The 22,318-nt window shown below is 39.2% G+C and overlaps 2 protein-coding genes across 3 annotated transcripts; both read right to left on the reverse strand.

The window, feature by feature from the left end:
* Positions 1-419: 419 nt before the first annotated feature.
* On the reverse strand, positions 420-6,109 carry serpinf2b (serpin peptidase inhibitor, clade F (alpha-2 antiplasmin, pigment epithelium derived factor), member 2b). 2 transcript variants are annotated; one of them, XM_017490953.3, is made up of 9 exons: positions 5,627-6,109; positions 4,932-5,003; positions 4,764-4,862; positions 4,407-4,683; positions 3,273-3,416; positions 2,911-3,099; positions 1,553-1,695; positions 1,201-1,405; positions 420-1,024 (listed from the first exon to the last, which is right to left on the reverse strand). In XM_017490953.3, exons 2-9 carry the CDS (start codon positions 4,986-4,988, stop codon positions 690-692), a joined length of 1,449 nt encoding a protein of 482 aa, XP_017346442.1. In that variant the 5' UTR covers positions 4,989-5,003; positions 5,627-6,109; the 3' UTR covers positions 420-689. The 2 variants fall into 2 exon arrangements, with proteins under 2 accessions (XP_017346442.1, XP_017346443.1); XM_017490954.3 differs by having other exon boundaries at positions 4,764-4,841; positions 5,627-6,090.
* Positions 6,110-6,341: 232 nt separating this feature from the next.
* Positions 6,342-21,176, reverse strand: wdr81 (WD repeat domain 81). Its single transcript, XM_017490951.3, has 12 exons — positions 20,760-21,176; positions 19,150-19,644; positions 14,515-18,056; positions 14,285-14,392; positions 13,953-14,146; positions 11,645-11,826; positions 11,354-11,519; positions 10,954-11,119; positions 10,002-10,847; positions 9,481-9,626; positions 9,102-9,284; positions 6,342-8,317 (listed from the first exon to the last, which is right to left on the reverse strand). Exons 2-12 carry the CDS (start codon positions 19,503-19,505, stop codon positions 7,991-7,993), a joined length of 6,216 nt encoding a protein of 2,071 aa, XP_017346440.1. The 5' UTR covers positions 19,506-19,644; positions 20,760-21,176; the 3' UTR covers positions 6,342-7,990.
* Positions 21,177-22,318: the final 1,142 nt, after the last annotated feature.

Consider the following 22,318-nt stretch of genomic DNA (forward strand, 5'->3'; position numbering starts at 1 on the left):
TTTTCATTTATGCACATTCTATTTTAAAAGCAACAAAATACACCGAGTACCCAAATGGTGGGGTGAGGGGTGGAGGAGCCCCAGGAAGGTGAGGGGTAAGGAATACACACCTGTGGGGAATTCACCTGTGAACGTTCTCTGTTGCACTGCGACAAGGCGAGGATAAGAGGGAGAGAGCCACCAATACGACATGAATGTGTTGAAAAAAGAAAGTAAAAGAACGCTGAGAAGCGGATAAAGATAAAAAGGAGCAAAATAAAGAGATGAGTTGTGTCAAGCCTGCCTCCGCCTTCCTTCTCCTTGCCCGACCTCAAAGTTCTTCACAATCATATTTAGTGACAAGTATAACGAAGGACTTTAATAGTCTCCGCATGAGAGTATGACATTGACAATAATAGAAATATATAGTACAAAGGGACTTCATTTTTAAAAATACATTTATTTAATCATCAAACACATGCTTTTACAACAGCAATAAAACAGAGTTGAGTGCTGTTAATGTAATCTTCACCCAGAGCTGAAAGGTCATTTATATATAGGGTAAAAAGAAACTTTTAAAAATCCCAATATATGTCATTGCCATATTTGTAACATGCCCATTAAACATATTATAACTGAGCCTAGTTTTGTTGCAGATCTTAATTTGCTATTTGGAAGCAGGCCAGTGCTAAAGACATAAATAAGCAGCCTTACTTGGGTGGCTTGTCAAAATGCTTTGTACTAGGAAACTCTCCTTTTTCTAAAAGGCTTGAACCTACTGTTACAGCAGTTCCGCTAGGGTTAGGGTTTGAAATAATCCCAAGAAAAAGTGGCGTTTTAGTGGAATCTTCTATAAGGGCCAAGAAAAAAGGCTGGTTGACTGTAAAAGAGGGATTGGAGCGGCTGATTGCTACACTGGTTGCAGCCGCAGCCTCTGCACCCTCCTCATTGATCTCAATGCTGGACTTGTGCTGTACACTGGAGACCAGCAGGGGTCCCGCTGAGATACCACCCAGATTAGGACTTGAGAACAGCTCCCCTAGACCTGAAAAAAAGCATATTTTTATTATTCACTGAATTATTATTAAAATATCATAAAGGAGTTGATATTTGTCATAGTTTGATATTTGATTCCATTCATTTTCATAGTGAGTGGAATTAACCTACATTTAAAAACAATGCCTTGTGCTGTACATGAACTAAATTAGAGTTCTGTCTTACCCATGTTTGTCAGGACCTCTTCAAGTTCCTGAGTAAAATCCAATTTGAATTTGGGGAGCTTAACCTGCATACTTCTCTCTCGTGGGAGGTGATTATATAGATCTGAGATATTCAGTTTGGCTGCAATGGCTGAAATGTCAACTGATCCTATTGTTGGCATTACGATTATCAGGCTCACATTCCCTTTGAATGGGAAACGAGCAATCTGCCAAATAGTAAGGACCAAAAGAAAAAGTGTACATTAGAGCAATGTCCGTGAAATGAACAAAATACAGTTATGCAACATTATGAAACAAAGACACAAAAATGTACATGATATTATTGATTTTCTGTCCCGTGTATACAAAGTTACCTGCGCATCGAGTTCATTATGGTTGAAAAGGCTGAGTGGGTATTTTGGCCCAAGCATCATGTCAACATTGACTATATGTTTTTCATCAACATAAAAAGGTTCACTGGAGGTAAAGTGAGGGTCAAAGCGCCGGAGCCACTCTCCTGAAAAAAAGTATTTATATTGATATATTATTGCGTTAGATAGTACACCTAAATTTAGTTAGGGCTGATAAACCGTTAATAAATTGTTATTAATAATACATAAAAAATAATAAGTTTAATCTCTATACCTTCAAACTCTTAACTCTTCAAATCTTAAATGACCCCATTTCCTAACACCACCTAATGAAAGGTAATTTATTTGATGCGTATACCAATAATACTTAAACATAAGTAATTATTTATTTTTTAAAAACATTTAAAGTATTTATTCTTTTTTTAAACCTATGGTTACCAATTGCCTGTGGTTAATTTTAAAGACATATAATGGCACAAACTTAAGAGGCTTATGTAAATTTAATAAAAGAATCCCAATATACTGTTTATGGCGAGTTTTCAATCAAGATTCATCATAAAAAAAATTCTATTGAATGCACAAGCAGAAATATAATTATCCCAGTGTAAGGGAACAGTTTAATTAATTGCTACAGATGTACACAAAAAATAACTAATGAATATATTTTTTGGAATACTATTTCATTTCCAGCTGTCATGAAGTTCCCTTTTTTAATACAGAGCCAGTATTACTTTCCAAAAAAAAAAAAAAAAAAAAGACACACAGCATCACTGATATAAAGCACCACGGCCAAGGCTGGGAGCTAAACTAATCACTCTCACTACTAGCATCCACATGGTAGGTATATTCTTCCTACCTAAGGTTTGACTGTATAGCCTGAAGTTAACATGTTGGAGCAGCAATTATTTTCTTCTTAACAAACAGTACAAAATTCTAAATTCAGTTCATTGTAAATGAGCCCTAAATAGAACTGATAAATGACCACCAAAAAGCTTAGTTTTTTTTTTTCATCTTAAAAGTGTAGAAATGTCCAACTATACAGTTAGAGAATTATATGCCTACTAGAGGCTAAAATAATATTATGAATTGCCACCACTAAAATCAAACATTTAGAGGAGTTGCATGCACAAATAAATTATATACATTTCCCAAACCAATAATGTAATGTATGTAACTAGAGTTTGCTAAAAATTTTCGCCAAAAAGCTCAAATTTGGTCTCATCGAGACCAGATAACATTTTCCATGTTTGCAGAGTTTGTAAAGATGCAACCAGGGCCCACTAGGGAGCAGTGTGTTATAATTCTAAACTACTGACCATGTAGGATGATTCAATATTACAGAACAGCTGTTATTGTATTACCTTTGTAGTGCACAGCATTGATAAGCATCATGATAAGGTTAGGAGGGAGACTAGACAGGAAGTCTGTGACATGACCATTTGTGGATTTCTCTACCCACTCATTGATCTCCTCCAAATCAGTCAAGGCCGCAGGCTTTGAATCATATATTTTGAGAGACTCCTCAATAAACTCCTGGTTTGGCTTAAATCCTTTAGAAAGAAAATATGTATAGATTTATCATATTTTCATCTTTTATAGAGACTAATGTCAGGATTAAGAACCTCTTCTACATCAGGTACACATCAATGACATTGACACAATGCATAATCTTTCCTTATGTCTGCAGCGAATATCATTGGGGTATGTTTTTTTCCTCACTCACCATCAGCAAGGTAGATGCGGCTGGCAATTTGCAGGGCATTTTTGCGGACATGGTGGAGAAGGCTTTTCAGTGCTTTGTGGTAGCATGGCACTGTATCAACATGTAAGCGTTGAAGGAGGAGCTCTTCTGTGTCATTCCTCGCTCCTGATAACCATACATACATCACACTATTAACATTCTCTAAATGGTTGTCCCACTCATTCATGGCAAGTTTACAAAAGAAAAAAGTGAAGCTACTGAATACACAAAATGGTGACAAATTAAGTAAAAAAACAAACAAACAAACAGTAGCTCTGTTATGTTATAGGGGGCAATTTCCTGGCATGGTTTGGTTCATTTATTCCCACAGAAGTCACTGCAAATTAATAGAAAGTTACCCTGACCTATATCCTATGATAAAGCGTTTCTATTCTGATGGGAGTGGTGTCTTCCAGGATGACAATGCCTGTATCAACAGGTTCACCGAATGGTTTGACGAGTATGAAAATGATGTAAATCATATATTATGGCCTTCATAATTATCCAACCTCTCTTTCCAGTTTCAGAGAATTGTAGAATCTATGCCAAGGCACATTAAACCTGTAATAGCGGCTTGTAGTGGGCCACCACTTTACCATCCAGCCATTTTCCATACCATTTATCCTCACACAGTGTCACAGGGGAGCTTGGAGCCTATCCAAGGGAACTCAGGGCACAAGGCCGGGGGACACCCTGGATGGGGTGCCAACCCATGGCAGGGCACAATCGCACAAACATTCACACACCACGGACAATTTGGGAATGCCAATCAGCCTACAACATATGTCTTTGGACTGGGAAGGGAAACCAGAGTACCCGTAGAAAACCCCTTAAACATGGGGAGAGCATGCAAGCTCTGCGCACACAGGGCAGACGTGGGATTCAAACCCCACAATCATAGAGGTGCGAGGCAAACATGCTAACGACTAAGCCATCGTGCCCCCAACCACTTTATTTTGTTTTTTCTAAACATGCTACTGATGTGATAAATCATGCTAAAGTGAGACTAAATTTAGCCAAAACAAAGCAAATATATGATTTCATTAGTTGTTTGAAAGTGAGTTAATTGCATTAAATTGGTATCATTTAGTCAAGCATTGCATGTCAAAAACATACCCAGAGCCAACTGAGAGAGAGCTAAGGACACACTGAGCGGGGAGATAATAATATTAGATTGTTTTGCATCTGCCTTCAGGTTCTCCAACAGCTCCAGACCAAATTTCATAATCCCATTCCCTATGGCCTGACGAAGTTCTTTAGAATTCAAAGGACCACACAACTCATCCAAGTCTTCCTCTGAGGAGCTCTCGGCATTTTCAGCAGTGGAGCTAGAGGTAACAAAGCCATCTGGAGTAAATTCTTCTGTGTGGGACACTCTGGAGCTTACTACATCCTGTCGGAAACACATTGATTGAAGTCTCCTGAATCAGATTAGGTGATATGCAAGATTTTATCAATGAATGAACTTCTTACTATTGGGGGACTGCTGGTTGCCATCGGGGACATGAAAGGAATCACAGAGACATTTTCATCCTCTGAAATGACATCTTCCTGTAAAAGTGCAAGACCATCCTTTTTGATTTAACATAGAACAGGGGTTGAATAGTAAATGTAAAAAACTGAATGTTGGTCTTGTTTTACCGTCCAGCCTTGTTGGCAGTAACAGAGGAAAAGGATTACAAGTAATCTTAAATCCATGTCCTAAAAGCCAGTCTGAAATCACACATTTTAAATTGAAGCAGATTATATGAGCAGCAAATGCATAAATTTTATTTCAGGCTCAGTAATTTATTGGCAGAAGTATGGTGTATTAGACACAGCCAGACTTGCACTTACATTAGATAGGTTATTCTGACAAATTTAAGTGAAGTTGGGTGTAAAGTTTTAAAGTTAACTGATTACCATCTCTTCTTATTCATTTAGGAATTTGTCACCATAAAAGACTTGGTACTGCAATCTATTACTCTGTGAAGCATTGTTTTCCATAGACTAAATTCAACATTAAACATCAGCAGATACTGTTTTAACCATATTGGTCTAACTTAAAGCAAATGCCATTCTCTGTATAAACAGATGGGTACCAATATCTTTGCTTGTACAGCAAAGATATTAACAATAATAGTTCAACTCTCACTCAACACAATGCACATTGAACCATGGAACATTCAGTAAACATCGCTTGAGGCAATTTTGAACCTTATTTACTTATTCAGATTACATGCTGTACACACATTTTCAAAGGTTACACATGTGCAGCATTTTAATTTAAACCACATTATATACTCAAACTATAATTTGCAGTGTTATGTACAATAGTGCAAGAAAATTGAACATACCTGAAAAACTACTACTCAGTCCTAAATTGAGAGAAAACCACAAATGGTCAAAAGCAAAACTGTGCTCTCTTAAAGTTTGGCAATCAATGAACAGGCGGTTACACTTCAACTTTCATTGATCTTTGCTTCGTATAACTCACATACATGTAAACAGTGAGTGAGCTCTTGACGCCACAAACGGCAAGCGCAAGAAGTATGCATCATGTAGATATTTGCAGATCCATGACTATGCTGAACATAATGGATCATGGGCTATTTTAATGTAGGGTTTTGAGTAACCTACTTGCTGGAAGCAGTGGGTGCTTTAAATGCCATTTACGAGAAGCACAGCAGTTAACAGAGAGAAAGGGTTAGAGAGAGAGAGAGAGAGAGAACTGTTATGTATATAGATTATCAATAAAGATTGGCAGTTGGTGAATTAATGCTGTTAAGAGACAGGAAAATATAATACATTATCCAGTGCTACAGAGAAAGCCACTTAGCTCTCTAACACCAGATACATCAAATGTCAAACACTCAACAAGGACTTTGCCCTGCTGGGCCAAGGTTTCCAAGTGGTTGCTGTGGTTCTAAACAGCAAATCTTCAAGAGGAAAAGTAACACTGATTATCCCAATTGCATTCAGTGCTAATGCTGCACATATAATGTGGATTAATCATTTTTCTTCTGTTAAAAAAAAGCACGTTTGAAATAGCAAAGACAGCAACAACTAACATTTCTGATCAATTTGAGTTTACTTCAAAGCACTGAAAATGTTCAAATTTGATGTCTTAAGTACATGGCGGAAAAAATCACAAGGCTTGAAAGTAAAAAAAGAAGAAGAAAGTTAGACTTAACTTCAAGAGAGTAATAACCTACTCTGTGTTAAACAATTAAATATATTGCAGTGAGACTTACAATAGATGTAAGATCTTCGAGACATGAACGATTGATCAGTTTGAGAGATGCAGACACAGAATGACTAGTTCTACTTGTCTCACTAAAGAATTCCCAAATGTCTGGTATTCCTAGCTAGACTTGCACTTGTGCAAGCAAAATGTCTGATCAAACATGTAGAGTTTATTGCAAGTGATTGATCTGTACTCTGAATTCAACACCAAAACATAATTATGACCAGGACTTTAATCAGGAATAGCTTCAGCAGTGTATCTTTTATGGGTACCCTTGTCTGAACATGACCCCGTGTCGTTTTAAAGATTGTGTAACTAATTTGAATTTAATCTTGATAAAGCTGTAACACATCATCCTTTTTCTTACCAAATTTTACAGACTCAGAACTCCAAAATCATTACTGTCTGACTGGAATGTCAAGTAAGAGACTACTATGTGCATACAAATTACATTGCTATAATCAGTGGTTAGTTTCTAGGATACATAAGTATACTGTATATAAGGAATAAAAAATAATACTACAGCTATACATAATAGAATGAATTAATATAATTATGAGGATTGCTTATTTTGGGAAACAATCCAAACTATGTAAGAATTCACTGTCACACTAAAATGTAAATCCCATTTAATATGGGATTATTGACCTGTTACTCAACCCCTCCTCATAGACAATCTAGGGCTAGATATTTCCTCATTTACCGTGGTGTGCATATATGTATAGAGACCCTCCAAAGAAAAAAAAACCTTTAACTGACTGCACGTGACACCAATATGCAATGAAAGATAGGATGTGTCGGAAAATACGTTTCATATCATATCAAGATCCACCTACATGTTTATGAATAAAGGTACTCATGATATAGTGGACTTAGGACAACATGGAACACCAATAAAAACCCACAAATACTGCATAGTAGTTCAATGCCTCAGGTGCATGGTAACATTATAGCATTGACAAAGTTTGATCTGTGATTCACACAGTGGGGTTTTGGTGATTTTGTACACCTATTTTGTAAGTGTAAACACTACAGTGGAACCATGACTGGCTCAACATTCCTGAGCAGTTCTTCTTATCCACTCATCTAAATAAACAAATAGTCTTTTTCCAGGATAAGAAATTAGATCTTTGAATTTCTTGTACATAAACATCGGCTAGTCACAAACTCCATAGATAAATTGTATAAAATCGTATAAATTGTTTGTGAAGCTGATCGTTTGATTTTTGATTGTGTAAAGACTTTGAATATTCTGTCAATCCTTAGTAAGACTAAGGTGTTAAGACATTCTTAAATAATTTAAATCAGTCACAGAAGCTCCCCACAATAACAGAAAGGGGCATCAGACGAACATAGTCTTTGCCTTTTTTTTTTTTTTAGCAATTTTGAGGAGGAGCCAGCATTGGTGCAAAAAGCAATCATATTAATAAAACAGTCAACATCAGGGCTGCTTGCGCTGGAGTTTAACATTTGTTTATGCCAGCAGCCTGATGGCGCCGTTCTCAGAACCCAAAAGCAGGAGTCTTTTGGTGGGCAGCACAGCCAGGCTGGTGAGGGTCCCACGGAAGTTCTCAGAGCTAAGTTTGGTGCAACTAGCTGGGCTGGCAGAGATGTCCATCATAGAGTACACACCTATCTTGTTGGCTACAGTGCCTGCCACAATCTCAGCACCATAGAGGTCAAAGGCATGGATGGGATCAGAAGGAGTTCTGTACAGGTGAAGAGGCTTGTGCTCCAGATCTTTCCACACTGTCATAGTGTGATCAGTGGAGGAACTAATCAGCAAATTCCCCTCTGCTGCCTGCAAAACATACAGATATGGGTACACATGCACATAACCACATATTTTAGACATTGTAATGATTTTTTTTTTTTTTTGGAAAAATTAAACCAAGTCGAGGTTGACAGCTTTCTATCACAGTGATCCATCATTACATATTGTTGTTTAGCTTGTATCAGCATTAATAATGAGTAATCCATGTGCATATTTACCTAAACATGGGGTTGCAAAGGCACAAACAGAATCCTTGACCCTGATAATCGAGGTTAAATAAAGTTTGTTTTTGCTCTTGTCTGTTGTTTACTGCTTCTGAACAAACTGACAGGGTACAACTTCTGCTCACACTGTAGGAAGCTCAGTACTATTCCACAAATTCACAGACTAAAGAAAGTAATGAAGGTGGGTCTTGTTCTTTAACTGCTATGTACTAAAACTACTCGCACCAAAAGAAAAAATAAAGTCCTAAATCCACCTCGATTAATTATGCCCAATAAATCCAGAGTAAACCTTCAAATACAAGAACCAACAATTAAGTTTTATTTGTGGCTGGAAACAATGAAATTGTTGTCTTCCTTAACATATTACTGAACAATGGCCCCGTTTAGAAAATAAGAGATTTCTAATTAATGATAATCTTCAGGAATCTGCTGACCTTGTAAACAATGGATTCTGAAAAATCATTAAATGGGCTTTTGTGCAGCACAATTACTATTATTATTATTACTGACCTCATTAAAAATATAAATGTTGACAGACATCTACAGACTATACTTACACATCTGATAAGCATGGAGCACACACCCACCTTCATCTGCAGTATATCTCCCTCATGAGCAGGCCAGCCTCGTAGCACCAGCCCAGTCCGTGCATCCAACAACACTATGAAGCCTGAAGAGAATCCAGCAGCCACTGTTCGTCCTCCAGGGCTCACAGCCAGGCAGCGGATTAGACCCGCACTCAGGTTGTTATAGGCCAGGCGAAACTCATGCTGAAAGTAGGAGAACAGCACAGTGTACCTTACCGATAGCCATTAATACTAATGCCCAAACATGCTGCCCACAATGAGCTGCATGATTAACTCAAACCCAATCAATTACATTTGTAGGGCAGCTTTGAAGAAAAGGGCAATGAACTTAGGTTTTTAAATGAGACGGAGATGATATGTTGGGGAGTGATTAATGTACCTGTAGGCCAGGCTTACGTGGGTCTAAAAAACGAAGGACAGAGTCAGCACTGGCAAACACCACGCTGCAGTGAGGAGGTGGCATAGTGGCGACAGCCGTGATTGGACTCTTTCCATCAAGTGCTTCGTAAGTCCGAATCTGCTTGCCTTTTCACACACACAAAAAGAGCTTGCTTATTAATATTAAAGCTGCATTATGTTACTTATTACATTTTTAACAAAAAAGTATCATTACTGCATGAATAAGGAACTCACTTTATGAATACGGTGTCTTTAAGGCCTCATACATTACCATGGTTTCATGCTTTAAAAATTGAGCACTTCTTGAATCCTCACTAAATGTGTACTGACATGCCACACGCAACCGTTAGATTAATCCATGCATTGGAAAGAATGTTGCTTGCAGTAACATATGCACCAGAGAGGTGCCCCCAAAAAATTACATACTATAGTTTTAACACTGTCTGTACACTTACATGTACAGTTACAAAATTGTACTATACAGATAGAACTGCGTCTCACCTGTGAACTGGTCCCAAATGTGGACAGTGCCATCACAGCTCACCACCTCCTGTAACGCCTCCAGCTGTGCAACACAGAACACAGACTTGCGATGGTCTGTGTATGTCAGTCGAGGCTCCAACTCTCGAGTACCATCACCATAATTATACAGTGGCCAGAGTTTCACTGTTTTGTCTTTGCTTCCAGAAAGAAAGTAGTCTTCACCAGCTAGTGGAGTCAGGCACTTAGCTGTGCCTGAGTGGCCCAAAAAGCTCTGCAGGCGGATCTGGTGGAAATGGAAACGTGGGTCCTGCTGGTTGAAGCCAATCTCATACTGCCAGTACGCCAGCCAGTTACCCTGCAGAGAACGACCACTGCGTGGGAGCTCCTGCTTCAGTGCACTGTCCTCTGGAGTGTGACCCAGAACCCAAGAGGATGAAGAAAGTGAGGAAACTGGTCCCACTGACATTGAGGCAAACATGGAGTTGACATGGCTTGATGATGGAATATAGCTCACATGAGGCCGTCCCCAGATATCAAAAGAGGAGTGATTCGGACTCCCACTGGGCTCAGGATCCCGCGCTACTTGGATTCGATTTCCTACCAAGTGACTGCCAAAAGTTCCAGATTCCGGAAGGGCATCTCCACTAAGAGGAGTTGAGGTGGACGAGGGGGCTGGGAAGGGGCTGCGACCAAACTGGTGGCTTAAGCCTGGAGAGAAGCCTATGGAAGAAGTGGGCATCTCTGCTCTTTGACCTCCAGCTAGGTTTGATTCTGGGCTTCCTGGACTTACTTTGTTATGGTAGGACATAGCCAGTCCCCAAACTAACTCATGGTTAGGAATTAATTTCCGAATAACTGCGTCACCTAAAACGAAAACAAAACATGACAAAAATTAATATTTTGAAAATAAATTATGAATGAATGAATTAAATTATTCTCCAAAAAAATCAATCGGAGTGGACTGCCTCACCAATGAGACAGTGCAAAGGGATATAGGAGGTATACGCCATCTCTGGATTGAACACGGCCTGAAGTTCTTCTAGAACCCCCAGTTCACAGGTGACCTCTCTTCCCTCTGGAGTGCAGACATCAATGTATGTGTACTCTCCAACCTCTTTTCGGGGTCCCTTCTCTATCTGCACAGCAAAATGCCAATCAAATCACTAAACTACCAAAACAAGAAAATTCAACAAAGGCACAGGCTAAAATTATTGTTCCTGCTTGAAAAAAAGAAATAAATCAGGGCAGTACAAGGCCTGATTCAACCGATTCAACAGAGCATTAAGAAACCAGATGCTTTACTAATGCATTATTAATACATATTAATACAGTATGTACCAATAGTATTTATATGTACCAATTTGTATTACCTGGTTCTGCTGACTGTCCAGCAAAGAAAAGATGTGAAAGAACTTGCAGAGTGTGTCTGCCATGTGCTGTTGCACCATCTCCCTGCCAATTCGCAGCCATATCAGTGCCATCAGGCTGAGTGTCTTCAAGCACACAGCAGAACGGGACTGCACCCCACTGGGAAAACTGCACACAGGAACAGCCACATCAACAAATTTAATATTTCAAATTTATTGCAAAAAAAGTGTGTGCTCTTACTGTAACTACACGCAGAAGCTGAAAATGAAAAGGGGTCTAGTGTGAAACTTTACCCCAGTTTGGGTGAGGTGAGCAGGTCGAGCAGGGGCAGAAGCACATCCTGATTGATCTTCATCAGCATGTCCATTAGAGTGGTGTCTGACAGATAAACTATAATCTTCTGAGTCAGGACAACTGCAGCTAGAAGGCCTGCCTCCTTACGAGTATTCAGGCGGCAGGAGGAGGGGGGAGACACCTGGAAAAGGGTTATAAAAGAACAAAAAGTTGTCAGAGGCAGGTATTTATATTGGGTAACTCAAATGTATTAAAATAGTGTACAATCATGTCCAGTGATGCATTCATTAAAATGACAACAAACACAAAAATAAACAGCACACAAATAACCATAACTCATGGTCATAAATGACCTAGGTGTTTTTTTTCACTAATTCCCTAAAAACCAATAAGTATTTATAAAGCTAAAACTCTCATGGAAAATACTAATCACCAAGAGAATAATGCCAAATCTGCCAGCCAGTAGCTATCCAAGCCAAGCAAAGATCATGTGTGGCTTTTTAAACCAAGCAGCTATGTTTCTGCTGATAAAAGAAAGCAAAATAAAGGGTAACTATTTGATCACCTCACTTTACATAACTAGAGAATCATCTATTATACAATATCTCAATGACTGATTCACATTACAGATCCGTTATGTCTGACGAAGGTAAAGAACACTTGTAGTAAAGTGTTCTTTAACTTTGTTAAAGTTAAAGAACCTTGGAACACTCTTAGAACGCTCTTATCATTTGTATTTTAGATATGTGCATGTGACAGTTCTTTACCCCTTTTCAGACTACAGGTTATCAATAAGGTTTAAAGCAATTACTGTATGCCCATTCTCTTGAAAGATGCGAATTATGTAGATTGAGAAAATTATTGCATTAGATATGTGCCATGTATTCTACAGTGGATGTAAAAAGTCTACACACCCCTGTTAAAATTGCAGGTGTTTTCCCCCAACTTTAATGTGATATAGCATCCAATAAAATTCAAGTGGATAAACAAATAGAAATGTTTCCTTTAACTATTATATTGTTAAAGTAGCTTTTGCTTGTAATACAGCACTCAATCTTTTTGGGTAAGAATCTACTAACTCAGCATATCTTGATTTGTAAATTTTATTCTACTCTTCCTTGTACAAATGCTCCAGAATGCAAGGTGATCTCTGGTGCACAGCCCTCTTCAAGTCATTCCACAGGTTTTTGCTAAGACTTAGATCTGGGCTCTGATTGGACCATATCAATAACTGAACTTTTTTTCGGAAGCCATTCCATTGTTAACCTGGATTTGAGTAATTATTGTGCTGGAAGATGAAAAGTTTCTTCATCTTCAGGTGTCTAACATAGGCCTGCATGTTTTATGCCAAAATAGATTGGTATTTGGAGTTATCGATGATTCCCTTTATCTTGACTAGTGCCCCAGTCCCAGCTGAAGAGAAGCAGCCTTATTGCTTGACATTTCCATAATCATGCTTAACAATGGGCATGGTATTCTTTGGGTAATAAACTGTCTTGTTTTGCACCAAAAAAATCTTTTAGAATTATGCCCAAAAAGTTCGACCTTGATCTCATCAGATGAGAACACATTTTGCCACATGGTTTAGGGTGAGGTAAGCAGGCTTGGATTTTTTTCCCCTATCAGAAAGGGCTTCCATCTAGCCACACTACTCCATAGCTCAGACATGTGAAGCATGTGAAAGATTGTTCTCACATGTTGGACCAGTATTTGCCAGACATTTCTGCACTTCCTTTAATGTTGTTGGAGCGTCTTGTAATGACACTGTGGTGCCCTATTTTATCCACTTGTTGACTTTTGAACAATGACATCCTGTACATTCTTTGTAAGCTCTTCACGAACCATGGCTTCAGCTGTCAAGCCAGGAAAATGTAAAGAAAATGTGTTGGAACCTGACTGGTAAAGTCTGAGCACAGTCACATGCACCATTATAGAAGACGATGCACACTTATACCAAGTTTTTTTCTCCCCCTCTTAAAGCGTTTCTATTTTTTTCTTCACTTGAAATTTGTTGGTTGCTATATCACCTAATAAAGGTGGGAAAAGATCTGGCATTATTTATCTTGGTTTCATTTTTTACATCACATAAACAATTTTAACAGGGGTGTGTAGATATATCCAGTGTACTTGTAATTTAGTATTTTACTAAGATTTCTGTCAGTCATGAATACATCCTGATTTTGTCTTGAACTGCAAATCGATGAGAATATTCATGCTTTCTTACAAAATCAGGGTATACAGAATGGACCATATACTTTGAACAAAATTTTTTTTTAAAAAAGGATGCTTAATAAAAAACAAACTTACCAGGTAACCAATATATGGCAGGTACTGATAGGTCAGAACAGGCTCTCCATACAGATGGGCTATGTAGATGAGACAATCAAGAACTGGCTTTGCAATCTGGTCACCAACAATTGGTTTCTTTTCATAAACACTTCCTGTGTTGTCAAGGCTACTCTCTTCATTTGAAGACAGCAATAATTGGTGCTTCTCAGGGCCTTTAGAGAAAAATATGTAAAAAACTGAATTAAGACTGGTGAGGAAATACATGCCCAATAATACAGTACTTAGTATAATGGCAAATGGTTTAGTCAAATACATCAGCAATCTGCATAAAACATACATTTAATTCTTACCTATATAGCAGCTAGTAAGAAGACGCAGAAGATTTCTAGCTACATATCGAGAGGTTACGGTGGGCCCCAATTTAGCAGACAGCCATCTTACGGTCTTGCAAACAGTGTCTGATTAAAAAAGGTATATAAAAATTACTTGTACAATAGTGATTTCCAAAATGTATGAATTCACAAAACTGTTCTGACACAACATTTTCTAAACATTATCCCCAAATGCTTTTTCCACTTACCCAATAAGATTTTGTGTTCTTTCTCTTCAGAGTCCTCTGAAGGGTCATGCTCATCCTCCTCTTCCCCTATGTTTTTCTCACTCTCTCTTTGTACCATTCCATTCATGAAGTCACCCTCTAGAGTACCCACTGTGGCTTCAGACTCCTCTGTGCAACCAGACAATGTCAGTTCAAGACTAGGAGCTTTCTGCACTGTGCCATCTTTCTCATCTACTGTTGCATCTTCATCCTCCAGGTCACCTCCATCTTCCCCATCACTGGTTTGCTTTAAGTCCTGACTGCTGTCAGCGGACTTTAAACTTGCACGATCCTTGGTGGAGTCTCCATCTCCAATGGACACCTCACTAGCACTACTCTTATCACTTAGTTTACCCACACTTAGAGATTCCTGGTCTTGGTCTTTGTTTGCAGAGTTCTTGCCTTGCAGTTTAGCAGTTACACCAGCTGTTGGTACAGACGATCCATTATTGACATAAAAGCCATTCTGAAAATCCTCACCATCAGCAATAAAGACCTGATCATTCAGACTGATGCCTGATGAGTAATCCACAAGTCCTGGGTCTCCAACCCCAACACCTCCACTACCACCACTGCTGCCTCCCACTTTGCTAGATGAGGCAGTTGATGATGGCCTACCAGCCACACATTCAAAGTCTTCCTCCTCTTCTCCACCCCTTAAGGCTTTAAGCCCATCCCATTCATTTCCTGCCCCAGTGCGACAACTCTCAAATCCAGTAAGAACTTGAAGCACATGAGGTAGAAGGCTAGACAGGAAAGCTTGCAAGCCAAGCCGCACTATAAGCTGCAGTACAAAACAGTCTGTGTAGAGGTAGAAACGACCACGAAGGCAGTGGGGGTTTTCATATACACCTATGAGTGGCTTCATCAAATATTTTGAGGAATTGCGTGGCCCAAGGACACTGGAGACTGGTTCAAATAAGTACCAGGCAGCATACACAGCTGTAGATTCTTCTGTCATTATAGCAAGCACAAAAGGTAAGAGAATCTCCAGTCCCTCTGCAGTGATCTCATCCTGTAGAAGAGTCTGCAGCTGTTGCCATAAGCTAAACACAATATCCCGACCTTGAACACTGTTGCTGGACACCATCTTGGAGTGGTAAGAGTAAATGAAGTGATGAAGTGCTGGGAAATATCCAGGGAAAGGTATTGGAGATAACACAGGAGTAAGCAGTTGCCAAGGATCTGGCGGTGGAAGGCCCTCATAAATTGGGTCATATTTGAAAAGAAATGGTAGGCCAGCATGGTGCAAGTTCAAAGACTCAGTCTCAGATGTGTGCTTGTGAATCTGCAGAAGGCTCTCAAGTGCATGATGAAGCGGTAGTGGGATATCCCTAAGACTGGCAGAGCAAAACTTCATTACTGCTTGATAACGGGCACGCAAAGATGCGCCTGGCTTTATACATTGGAGTTTTGAGGAATAAAATATTTCTGCAATGAAGACGCCAAGGGCTTGCATGTCACTGTGAAATAGGTCTGTAAAAGACAAGGGTGCTTTTGATGTAGTACCTGATGCTCTCCTGTCTACATCCATTGCATTCTGAACTTGGGAATGCAACCCTTTAACTAAGAAGATATTAAGCTTCTCTAACTCTTCTAAAGATTGTAAAGGCTTGAATCCTTCTGGCAAATTTATTTTGAAATCATCCATGTTCATGTTAGAAGCAGTGATACCTTCCTGCTTCTTTATAACTGAGGTTCCTCTGTGAAGAATGTTACCCATAGATGCAAGAGTATTTATGGTACTGCTTGCAGTTTCTCCAGGAAAGGAGCTATGAGAGGGAGACGATACCAAAACAGCATGCTCCGCAGTTGTCTTCCCTCCTGCAGAGCTCACAGTAGGTACTGGTATAGAAGTCGAGGCAGAGACAAAAGCACTTAAGGAATCAAGAGCCTCTGTTCCTTGCTCAAGCTCCTCATCCCTATCAACCAGTGTCCAACCACTGGATTCACACCCTGTTGCTTCTGGCACCGTTCTATCCACATCTACTGTAGTCTCAAGAAGTGGGATTTGCCATGCTGACACGCTGATAGGACCAAGGTGGGGAGGTTCTGCTGGTGAATACTGAGAAGGTGCAAGGCAGGGTGGGTGAGGTTGGTCAAACAGTTGAACAACTCCATAGCTGGTTAGATGGGTATGGTTATCCACTACGTGTAAGCATACATTCTTGGCTTTTACTGCTTCTTTACCGGTCAGCTTATAGCCAAATGTTAGGTCAATCCAATGATGTAGGTGCTGGGATACTTCACGACTGTCTAAAAGGCGCCTGTGCACTGCAATAAACTCCTCATAGGAGTTGCACCATGGAGGCACCTCCAGATCTGGCATGTCTGGGTGAATGGACCGAAATATAGCAGGATCTGTGTAGAATTCTGGTATGCATTCATCTGGTGTCCAACTCTGAATACGTTCCATGCTAGCTGGGTATTCATTGGGCTCCCACTGAGAACGAACATGGCTACAAAGTACAGATTTGGGTGTTTGTCTAGCCTTGTAGACATAGTAGGTAATGTCTGATAGAACATCTGAAATATGATGGGGTACATGGAGATGATCCGACTGTCCTGAACCACTAGGACCTACTGGTGCACCGAGATCAGAAGGGAAGAGGCTTCCACCACTTCCATTAGCAGCTGCTACAAGAGCTTCTTTGGTCATTTCATAAGTGAAATCCAGTTGTTTGTCACCCTTATTTAGACGAAACTTTGACCTCCTGAGATCACGAAATCTTCCATATGGTACAGTGAAATCTACCACCCAGGGTAAAACTGGGTGATAGTTGGGGTCACACTCACGTCTTCCAGCTAATCTGTTCAGTTCCATCAAATAACAAAAGTTGCTGACCCTACCATGAACCCAGTCTAGGACCAAAGATTTGAGATAATCCTGACAATCCTGGCATTGCTGTTCACTAGCGCCATTTCTTACATTTTCAGCACCTTTATCTTTTATAGTTTTTGGCATTTGCCTTCTCATTGCATACCCTGCTGCTTTCCTGTCCTCATCAATTTTTTCATAATGTGCTAGGGATATTTTAAGGCGACTGCAAAGCTGCTCATCGACAGCTATGTCCTGCAGGGAGAGCTCACCACATGACAGTCCTGATGCATGGCATTCACGCATTGCTATGAGAACTTGGTACAAAATGAACAATACTTTAGCATTGCTGTTGGCAAGCTTAGCTGGACTGTAGGTGACAACATCATGAAGGGAGTATTGTGTATATGGGAGGATGACGTACAGCACCTCGCCTGACTCAAGCAAGCATTCAGCTGGGACCACATTTGGACACAGAGTGTCTGTGTTTTGCTTGACAGCTGAGGAGCTGGACGATAGAGGGCACTCTTTCTCCTTCTCTCTTGCTGGAGAGAGGGATGGTGACAACCGATCAGTTGAGAGAAATGTACAGCCAAAAAGTTTTTGCAAAGCTTGGTGAATTGCATCAATGGCCAACACCTGTGTTTGGTCTGTAGCACCTGCATATGGCTGCACATGGTTCATATATGTTTCACGCCACAGATTCCTGTAATACAAAAAAGACAAATCAGTTCTCTCTGCCAGAAAGAGAATGTGTATGGCTTATTTTTATATGATTTTATAGAAATGTAACATGCAGCAACTACAGCTAAAGATGTGGTCAACAGGAGACCATCACACGCATATGTGCTTGCTGAACAACCCATTCCAGATTTAGTTCCCCCTTTGCTGTTATAATAATCTCCACATTTCTGAGAAGGCTTTCCATTAGATTTTGGTACATGGATGTGGTCATGCTGAAACAGGTTTGGGCATCTTAGCTCCAGTGAAGGGAAACTGTAATGCTGCAGCGTACAAAGACATGGTAGATTCCTCTGTACCATATACAAAAATTTGTGGCCAACACCGTCAGGTGTCCAAAAACTTTTGTCATTATAATGTATAAACCTATTTCAGTTTTACTGAATGAATAAAGAAATCAATTGTAGCCAATGCCACTGACATTTTTGATAGTAATATTACAAAAGTATTCTCAAATTAAAAAGTTGTGATGACAGATAAAATAAAATGTGATCCTGACAGTTTCACAAGTTACAATTTGATCTAATTAATTTTTATGAATATTTTATCAAGTCTATGTCAGTCAGCTATTTAACCTGTAAACATGTGATCAACTTAATAAAAATGTATGGCTAAGCTAAAAGCAAAAAACTACAACCTTTTTAATAGATCACAAATATTTTAGGTCTTAACACAAGAAAATTATTACAAGAACATGTATATCTATTCAAGGGCAGAATGCCTATAAATACTATATTGTTTAATGTTAAAACTGTGATGTTCTGATTGATTTTGGAGCAACAGACTCTCTTATTGTTGTTTTGGATCCTGTAACTCTTTAACAGGACAAAGTTTGTTTGTTTGTTTGTTTGTTTGTTTGTTTGTTTTTTACATTGGGATTTGTTTTTTTCCACAAATGTTTAATTTTATGTTAAACTGAATTTTTAAAAAAAGTACAACTCTTGGTATTTTTGGTAACATACTCATCATACTAATTCCAACACTTGTGAATAATGCTTATTTTTACAGGTTATCTGACATGTATTGAACCATATTACTTTCTGGTGCTCATTATTTACCTGATGTTGCACTCTGACACTTTCTGCATCTGTCTCATGAAAGAGTCCTGGGAGAAGCCTTCCTCATGCCAGCCTGGCTCCCTGGCAATGCTATAACCCAACTTGCTTTTCCTTAGACCTTGAATGCAAACACGAGTCCATCCAGGAGGTAACTTCACAGAGCGCTGGAGGAGAGTACGGATATCTCCATCACTACTGCAGTCATAACGAGGACAACAGGTTACTCTCCTTTCTCTTAGTCCCACAATCCAGCGGGTAGAAACGAGTGCCACCAGCTCATGGGGTCGTGTTCCTGGTCCAATCTGCCGTTGGTCCACTCCAAGGTCCCGCTCTAATGCTGAAACCAGCCACTCCATGACAACCTCTCAGGGTTTAACCAGTATAAGCCAAAGACTTTTTACTGCTCCTCTATGAAAGGAACATAAAAACCCTCCTATTCCACCATGAGAAGCTCATAAAAGGGTGAGACAGTGAGCATCACTGAACAGTGAATTTCTATGAAAAAACAAACAATGAAAAAAAAAATAGGTTATGTGTATATCAAACACAACTAGTATAGAATTGAATTTGCATAAGCTTAAGGTTTCCACTACATGTTGCATACCAATAAGAGTAATGAAGTTAATCATTGACATATCTCTATACGTGAATACATTCATCAATTTTGTTCATTCATCATAAGCATCTGCTTTATCCTGGTAAGGGTCATGGAGGATGCAGCATCTATCCTAGGAACCATAGGTGTGAGGCAGGAATACATAGTGCACTGTGTGTGTACACACACACACACACACACACACACACATTCATGTCTAGAGGCAATTTAGATTCGTGAATACTCCATCTGACTAGTTTTTGTTAGGTGGGAAGAAACCGAAAAACGAGGAGGAAACCCACAGAGATAGGAACTCGAGCTCAGGATCAAACCTGAGACTAAACATGGATACATACTTTTCATATACACAGACAAATACATGCATGTATCAGTTCAAGTACTAGGTTGCATTATGAATGCATCTTCTCAGAGAAACTTGAACAAAGCACCACAGATACCAAAAAAAGACACAAATTCACCTAAGCTGAGTGAACCAGAGCTTTCCTCATTTTTGTCTCCTCAACCACACCAGGAACTCTATTTATTTGTCCCAGGGCTGGTCAAAATAAAGCAAAACATTAAAAGATACTGTGATGCATTACTTCAAGAGTATCTAAGATCATTGTGGACATCATCATCATCATCATGATCAGTTTTTAAATGCTGATCATCTCTACTGTTACTTACAGAGACACTTTTCCTTTAAAGCCATAGTTTTTCATTAGTGTAAAGCACTTTCCTGATACATATTATGTACTGTGAAAATATCATGATGAATGTATTTATTGCCCCCATACTGCCCCCTTTATAAGTTTCCTACAACAATAAGGATTTAATAATAAAAGTTGACAGGATAGCTCGCTGTTTACGACATAAATAAAGCGTACGTAAAAAATAAAAGAATAAAAGTTTTAAGCAGGAAACGAAAGCACACTAAAGGAAAAGCATTAATGAAAAGCAGCCAGTGAACACAGCTTGTTATTGACCGTTAGCTAACTAGCTCACAGCTCTTTACCTCTGTTATGTGAACAGCCTCACTCACAGACAGACTGCTGTCGTTATGTCAGCTCCCATGTTTACCCAGCGCTAATTCATCCATACAGCCATGCAACGAAATCCAGAGGGGGAAAAGATCAAATCACGTGCAATGTCTCACAGAGGACTTTAGTTCCTGACAGACGACATTATTTGCTTCCTCTGCACTGATAGAAGCCATGATGTTGTGTTCGTAAACACGTGACTCTCGTCAAACGCGCTGATGCTGCAGTCATCTGGATGTACTTTTTCCTCGTGCACTTATTACATCTTTGTGCAAAACTAATGCGAAGGTTTGTGCCCAGAATGCCATCATGTGACTGAGTTATGGGCTGAAAATAGCTGAACAACGGCTGATCAAAAGTCATATGACAGTTTCTCCAAAATAAAAGCTGTTTCTTCCGCTTTCCAAACGCGCAAAAGTCCAGTCGATGTCTGAGATATTAAACGTTACACAGGAACATTATTATTATTATTATTATTATTATTATTAGTAGTAGTAGTAGTAGTAGTAGTAGTAGCATTAGTATAATCATTGTTATTATTATTATTATTAGTAGTAGTACTAGAAGTAGTAGTATCATCATTGTTATTATTGTTATTATTATTGTTGTTATTACTGTCATTATTGTTATAATTGTTGTTGTTGTTGTTATTGCTGTCATTATTGTTGTTATAATTGTTGTTCTTCTTCTCTTCCTCTTCTTCTTCTTATTCTGCTTCTTCTTATTATTATTACAACCAAGTTGTTCCTCCTCTTATTATTATTATTATTATTATTATTATTATTATTATTATCATTACAACCAAGTTGTAGCAAGATTAGTTTGGTATTTGTATGCAAATGTGCATTTGCACAGAGTCATACTTGTGTTCCTAGAAATATAATAGTTTTTGCTAGCACTAGAAGAGGATTCGTTTTAATGGATGTAGTGCAAGGCCCCTGAGAGAGTCCAATCATATAATTCTTACCAGAATGTTAGATGAATGTTCGTCTAAGGTTACAGCAAGGCTCTAAGAATTAAAAAAGGAACCAAAAAACAAACATTCTCAGAACCAATCATTGTAAGTCGGGTGATCAGGATGGGTAATCTGTGTATGGAAAATGATAAGACATCTTGATATCTTGAAGATAAATGTAGGTTTTTGGTTTCAGGGGGCACGCTTGGGGTTGGGGGTTTGAATCCCGCCTCGGCTGTGTGTGCACAGAGATTGCATATTTTTCCCGTTCTTTAATGGCTTCCTCTGGGTGCTCCGGTTTCCTTCCCTAGTCCAAAGTCATGCACTCTAGGCATGTCTTATAACAAACTGTGTTTGGCATTTTCAAATTATCTATAGTGTGTGAATGTGTGTACGATTATCCAGGGGACACCCAGCAACATTACTTTGAGTGTAGGCTTTACACCCGAACTGCAGGAATGCATCCATTTTCCATATTGCTTATCCTACACAAGGTCGCGGTCGACCCGAGTTCCCTGGAGTAGACTTCAGGCTCCCCCGTGACCCTTTGTAGGATAAGCAGTATGGAAAATGGATGGA

The sequence above is a fragment of the Ictalurus punctatus genome, chromosome 17 (assembly GCF_001660625.3).
Source record: "Ictalurus punctatus breed USDA103 chromosome 17, Coco_2.0, whole genome shotgun sequence".
NCBI lineage: Eukaryota > Metazoa > Chordata > Actinopteri > Siluriformes > Ictaluridae > Ictalurus > Ictalurus punctatus.

Bases quoted from the DNA above. Each gene is read 5' to 3' on its own strand.
- serpinf2b (XM_017490953.3), bottom strand. From the start codon at position 4,988: ATGGATTTAAGATTACTTGTAATCCTTTTCCTCTGTTACTGCCAACAA. The intron at 4,684-4,763 runs GTAAGAAGTTCA...TGTTTCCGACAG, and splicing joins CAACCAGCAGTCCCCCAATA to GATGTAGTAAGCTCCAGAGT. The intron at 3,100-3,272 runs GTGAGTGAGGAA...TTCTTTCTAAAG, and splicing joins CCGCATCTACCTTGCTGATG to GATTTAAGCCAAACCAGGAG.
- wdr81 (XM_017490951.3), bottom strand. From the start codon at position 19,505: ATGGAGTGGCTGGTTTCAGCATTAGAGCGGGACCTTGGAGTGGACCAA. The intron at 11,520-11,644 runs GTAAAGTTTCAC...TCCTGTGTGCAG, and splicing joins CTCACCTCACCCAAACTGGG to TTTTCCCAGTGGGGTGCAGT. The intron at 10,848-10,953 runs GTGAGGCAGTCC...TTTTCGTTTTAG, and splicing joins CCCTTTGCACTGTCTCATTG to GTGACGCAGTTATTCGGAAA.